This window comes from Rutidosis leptorrhynchoides, chromosome 10 (genome assembly GCF_046630445.1).
Source record: "Rutidosis leptorrhynchoides isolate AG116_Rl617_1_P2 chromosome 10, CSIRO_AGI_Rlap_v1, whole genome shotgun sequence".
Lineage (NCBI taxonomy): Eukaryota > Viridiplantae > Streptophyta > Magnoliopsida > Asterales > Asteraceae > Rutidosis > Rutidosis leptorrhynchoides.
This window is the reverse complement of record NC_092342.1, coordinates 119739374-119745761: the sequence shown is the minus strand read 5'-3', so window position 1 is coordinate 119745761 and position 6388 is coordinate 119739374. Positions and strand designations below refer to the sequence as shown.

Below are 6388 nucleotides of genomic sequence, written 5' to 3'. Positions count from 1 at the left end.
AAATTATATTCAAAACGGAGCCCCATACTCTAAAGTTTCAACTTCTAGTTCTAAAATAAGCTAAACTTTCAACTTCTAAAGCTGGAATCATAAGCACAGCTCCGGCTCTCGTCTACAATCAGTAACGCCAAAACACAACCTTTTGTGAATTCAGGACGAGAATCCATGGCACCGTGAAATCTTCAACGCCGGTTGCCTCCAAAAGTTCTAATCAAAGTTGGTGCATTGACCAATCCATACTTCATTGCACTACCAACTCCTCCTTCTAGTAAACCCTAACCCTAACCCTAACCCTAACCCTAACTTATTAACTCACAATGTTCGGAGCTCAGGCATCTTCACCTTCCCCTTTCAACACTCCATCCGCCACCCCCGCTTTCGGCACACCGTCCTCTGCCTTCGCAACTCCGTCATCCACTCCGTCATTCGCCACCGGATTCGGTACCTCATTATTCTCTACTCCATTCTCTCAACAACCACAACAACAGCAAACGTCGCCGTTTCAGCAACAACAAAGTTCCAGTCCCTTTGGATTCTCTACTCCGTTTGGAGCAACAACAAATACTAATAATAACAATTTGTTTGGTCAAAGTCAAACAACGCCTGCTCAGGCGACGCCGTTTAATGTTCAGTTGACTACTCAGATGGCTCCTGTTGCTCCACTTCCGTTCTCTCTTGCTGATCGAGATATACAGGTTTTATTCCTATTCCTATTTATGTATATTTGAAACCCTAACCCTAACTGTTTACCAAATTGTGATTACATTTTGTGTTTTTTTTTTTTTTTTACCAGGCAGTACTTGATGCTTATAAGGACGAAATTGCAAACCCTAAGTATGCGTTTAAGGTTGAATTTGTTTTGTTACTTGTTATTTATTTATTTATATATTTTTGGGGGAAAATGGTTGTTGAGGTTCAAGCTTATGAGATTATATGTTGTGCAGCATTTGTTATTCAGTGTGACTGAACCACAATTTAGGACAAAGCCTGCTGGTGTATCAGATGTAAGTTCAAAAGCAAATTTAGTTTCTAGTTCTTTCATTTTTGGATTTGGATTTGAATTTTGGATATTTACATTTTTTTTTTTTTTTGGTTTGTTGGAAGATTGAAATTTGTGTTTGCTAAATTTGGCTGGTAGTTTGTGATTGTCAGATAATGTGGGCTGAGGCAATGGGAAAGTTAGAAGGTATGGAAACCTCGAACCGTGAACGTTTGTGGCCGCAGCTTGTTAAGGGTTTTAAAGATCTTTCAGAGCGACTGAAGGTATTTGATATTGCTAACATTACACTATTTTTTTAATGGAGGATAACTTCTTTAGGTCATAGTACAAGTCATGAAAGTATTATGATTGTTTTGTCTTCAACTTTTTATGGCCTTGTTTGCTAATGAGTCACAGGCGGTTATCTTAATTGAAGAAGGTAGAGGTATACATTTGTAGATCACGATGCCTTGACTTAAATCAAATGAAAGATGAGCAGTCTGCCTGCTGAATAAATTATTAATATAGTTGTGACTTATGAGCTTGATACGATTACAAGTGATAAATGCTCTTCTTTTAGGATATGGTAAAATGTGTGAATCATGAACATGGTTGATGAGAAAATTGGATTCAAAGATAATATATGAATTTGAATGGACAAACTTGCTTTCGATTTATCTCCACTTGATAGTATTTAGGAGCTTTATTTCAGCTCAATAATAAACTGTTTAAAGATTTGCTTGTATAACGGTTGCCGACTTATATATAACTCGCTAACACATAATAAGTGTTTCAGATTAGCTTTCCTTTCTTCTCAAAAGAAATAAACTAAACATTATGCAGATTGATTATTTGTTTTATACTTGTTTTTGCCTCTGTACACTTTTAAGGGAATACAATATAGTGATATACCACTAATGTATTCAGTGGAAGCTAAACATAAAGGCACCTTGATCGTTTTTAAGTTCACCTTGCTATTCCTAGAATCCTAGGCATTAGCTTGACATAATTATTATAAAGTGATTTGACAATAAATGAATCATGAACGTTAATTGAATCATATTTAAGACATATTTGTTAAAACTTGAACTAAGGATGTTAAAACTTGACATCTTGATATAATTTTGTTTAATATTCAAGTTCTGATAAGTCAGTCAACCATATATCAATGCGTATAATAAGGCGATTGCAAATTTGAATTCAACTTCTCAAAGAACTGAACTTTTCAAAGTTAAGCTTTAAAAAAGTCTGAACTTACAAACGTCATTTTTAGAAAAAAGCGCAAAAATAAACTCGATAAAAATTAGTGAAGTTTGGTATTGTTCAAACTCAAAACAGATCTAAAGTTATGTAATGTAACCAACTAAAATTGAAGGGTTCATTGCTTATAAATGACTAAGCTATCTAAAGTTAGTCCTGACCTTTACTATATTTTAACTAGAGTTAGGTTAATGAGTCTGTGTAAGTTATATTATCCATAAGCTTTTAGAATTTCAAATATATTCCTCACAGTATTTAATCAAGTTGACACCAATTCAAAAAATTTGAGTAATTTCAGATCGATACTTGGACACCATTCCAAGTTCATACTTATAAAATGCCATATACTTGTAAATACTTTTCTAACAAAGCTCGTCACTAATCAGAGTCTACTTATCATTGACAGGACTAAATATTGGATACAATTTACCTTATGCAAAAATTGATATTCGGTTCTATCTAGTAATGAAATGTGATTTCAAGCTTGTTTTATATAATTTCTTATTCAGATGTTAATTCTAATGCAGCTTCAAGATGAAGTCATAGTTTCAGATGCTGAGAGATTGCAAATGACTCAAACTAACGTGAAAGTGGTACACCCATTTATTCACCTTCCCCAACACAAGTTTTAACTGTACATAAACACACGTTCTAGCAATATGTTAATTCTTTAACGTGTTTACAGCTTCAAAGGCATTTTCAAGCTGATACTTTTCCTCGGATAGAGAGACTTAGACAGTCAGAAAATGCTCTACAAAGGCGCCTCTTAAGGGTACAATATTTAACTCTTTAGCATCTTCTTAAGCTGATATGTCCCCTTTTGAAGAAAAAAAAGTTTAATAATTCGGACAACGGTCAAAAGTCGGGAAAAGTCGGTCAACATTTGTCAAAAGTCGACTTTTTGTTAAATGAAAATCCCAAACCCTTTTTATAATTAGATGGGAAAACACCGATATACATAGTATACTTCAAAGATAAATCAATAAATACACTATAATTATAGAAAAGATTCATAAGAAACCTATATGTTATTTAAACTAACACCACATCATGTATTATGAAAATCATTTTCTTTTTTAAAATATTTTGGTTTGGAATATTTATATTTAAAAGTCAACCTTGGTCAACGTACGTCTGTCTCGACCCCATCTTGACCGACTCGTCTCCGTCTCGCGTCTTTTTCAATCTTGCCTCTAGGACAGATTCAGATCGTTTTCATGTGTTTTTCTTCTATCGTTTATTAAGTGTATGTGTTTTCTTTACTTGTAAAAGTTGATGAGAATACTGGAGGCATTAGAGGGCAAGGGCTTTCGATTGCCTTTGACCAAAGGGGAAGTTGAACTGGCCGAGAAGTTGACTTCGATAATCAGACAGGTTGGCACCCACCATTACAATACATCAACATACTCTTGAATCGTCTTCACGTGTTTTGTTACTAATAATCTAAATTTGCAGTTAAAAGGATCTGGAGCCGAACTCTCGAGACGGGTTCAAAATCTGCTGACCGTAGCTCGTGTTCAAGCAAATGGTCATGTTGGTTCTTCTGTCTTCTTACCCGGGTCAACCAAAATAGACGGACAGAGTCTTTCTGATATGCATGAGGTACTGTTTTGTTGCATCTGCAAAATGGGCGGGTTGAGCTGGATCCATTTTTTAATGTGTCGAAATTTTGTTCTCTCTCTAAGCTAAATTTAAAACACCATTCTTCTGTATAAATTGAATACAGGTATTACAACAGCAAACGGAAGCTGTTGGTAGGCTGAGTAATGTATTGAAGCGAGACATTCGAGATATGGAGATAATAATGGCGGAGGACACTCAAATGGCAGATGTGTAGAGTGTATACATAATCATAATCCTGTATTATGAAACTATTAGTGCAAGTTGAAGTCTATTATTGTAAGTTTGTAACAGTAGTTAGTTGTGTGTGACTGAAATAAACTTTTCTGGTTTTTGTTGGTTTTGGTTTAACACAGTGTTGGTCAAATATTACAAAATTTATGTTTTAAAGATTATCACATCACATGATGTACATGTATGATGATGCTGATTCATAAATGAGAGATTTTGAGATTATAATTCCAAGCAAATTGGTCTGCATATAGTAACGTTAGTTTAAATAGGTGTGAACTATCTCTAACCGTATTTCGTTTTAACATAGAGTATAGGTGTCATGTTAGTAAAGGTTTTATGGTAATCTAATACAAAAAGGATAACTTTGCTTCTTTAGGTTACAGAGTATGAATATTTTTTATTGAGATGTACATGGCTAGTATTCAGGATCTCAACATTAGACACTCGTGTGATGGTTTATTGTAATGTACTAATGTAGTACCAAAGAATAGATATAGTGTTTTATATTTAATCAATAGGTATCAATTTGCAATGTAACGGTCAGCATATATATATACTTTCAATCACCGATGAAAGCTATAAAATGAATATCTATGGATGGATTATAACTACAGCTAATGAGAACATTCACTGCAGCTAATAAGAACATTCTAAAACATGTTCGGGTTTTTATAAAAATAATATAAACTATATTTGTATATATATTACTCCGTACCACATTTGCATACTTATGCCAAATTACGTATAAAGTTATAAAATGAACTTCCAATCCAATTGTATCGATCTAATTCAACCAAATAAGTGAGAAGATGTTAAAAATGTATGCATAATAGTAGTATGGTAAAGGTAGTGGAATGGATAGTTATTAAACGTTATATAGTGGTTACAATTAGAGTACTATTAATAATAGGTGCGTATCTGATAAGTGTTATTGTTTAATGTTCTTTTACGGTATTTGGTTAATTTTCTAGGCGTCTTTTTTTTTTTTTTTTTTTTTTTTGAAAGACAAACTCACACACACCATTAACACGAATATATACAACCACGAATATGTCCCAAGTCTAATGACCCGTCCTAATCCATCTGGACGAATACATTACATTTGGTTACAACATTGCATTCGTTTTTAAAAGACAAACTTTCATTACATCGAAACTTGACGGCATGCATACCATTTCATAATACATCAAACTATAATTTACTTAATAATAATCTTGATGGACTCAACGACTCGAATGCAACGTCTTTTGAAATATGTCATGAATGACTCCAAGTAATATCTCTAATATGAGCAAATGCACAGCGGAAGATTTCTTTCATACCTGAGAATAAACATGCTTTCAAGTGTCAACCAAAAGGTTGGTGAGTTCATTAGTTTATCATAAATAATCATTTCCATCATTTTAATAGACCACAAGAATTTCATTTCCAGTTCTCATAAATATACGTCCCGTGCATAGAGACAAAAATAATCATTCATATGGTGAACACCTGGTAACCGACATTAACAAGATGCATATAAGAATATCTCCTATCATTCCGGGAAATCCTTCGGACATGATAAAAACAACATCGAAGTACTAAAGCATCAGGTACTTTGGATGGGGTTCGTTAGGCCCAATAGATCTATCTTTAGGATTCACGTCAATTAGTAGATCGGTTTACTAATTCTTAGGTTACCAAGTAAAAGGGGCATATTCGGCTTCGATCATTCACCCATATAATGTAGTTTCAATTACTTGTGTCTATTTCGTAAAACATTTATAAAAATTGCGCATGTATTCTCAGCCCAAAAATATAAAGGGCAAAAAGGCAAATGAAACTCACAATACTGTATTTTGTAGTAAAAATACATATGACGTCATTGAACAATGCAGGGTTGGTCTCGGATTCACGAACCTATATTATTTGGATATTTATATATTAAAACATATAGTCGTCACTGAACAATTTTATTTATTATTTCCTTACATTATATATTATGTATATTTAATTTGTGTATATATTCAAAATGGTTAGTATTTATATAGTTATATTTATATTTATATATCCATATTTATATACATACTTGTTTAATGTTATATTTAAAAATTGATAGTTTGTTATTTGTAAGTATTTATATAAATAATATTAGTAGGTTTGATATATATAGTTATGTGAAATTTTAATATAATTATAGTATATGTAATAAGTATATTTTATGTACAAAATATTTATCTGCTTAAAAATGACAGTTTTGATATTAATGATTTACTAATAATAATAATAACTTTATTAAAAATAATAATATTAATA

At 32.6% G+C, this 6388-nt stretch overlaps 1 protein-coding gene across 1 annotated transcript; it reads left to right on the top strand.

Annotated features, from left to right (window-relative positions):
• The first annotated feature begins 282 nt into the window (after positions 1 to 282).
• Positions 283 to 4319, top strand: LOC139872698 (nuclear pore complex protein NUP54-like). The gene is made up of 9 exons (XM_071860624.1): positions 283 to 695; positions 794 to 847; positions 945 to 1004; positions 1153 to 1263; positions 2767 to 2832; positions 2925 to 3011; positions 3512 to 3613; positions 3695 to 3841; positions 3966 to 4319. The coding sequence occupies exons 1-9, from the start codon at positions 318 to 320 to the stop codon at positions 4074 to 4076; spliced, it is 1116 nt and encodes a 371-aa protein (XP_071716725.1). The 5' UTR covers positions 283 to 317; the 3' UTR covers positions 4077 to 4319.
• The last annotated feature ends 2069 nt before the right edge of the window (positions 4320 to 6388 follow it).

What these genes read in the sequence shown, in the direction of transcription:
- LOC139872698 (XM_071860624.1), top strand. Translation starts at nt 318, where the DNA reads ATGTTCGGAGCTCAGGCATCTTCACCTTCCCCTTTCAACACTCCATCC. An exon ending in ATCTTTCAGAGCGACTGAAG is followed by an intron (nt 1,264 to 2,766) that starts GTATTTGATATT and finishes ATTCTAATGCAG; the next exon opens with CTTCAAGATGAAGTCATAGT. An exon ending in CTCAAACTAACGTGAAAGTG is followed by an intron (nt 2,833 to 2,924) that starts GTACACCCATTT and finishes ACGTGTTTACAG; the next exon opens with CTTCAAAGGCATTTTCAAGC.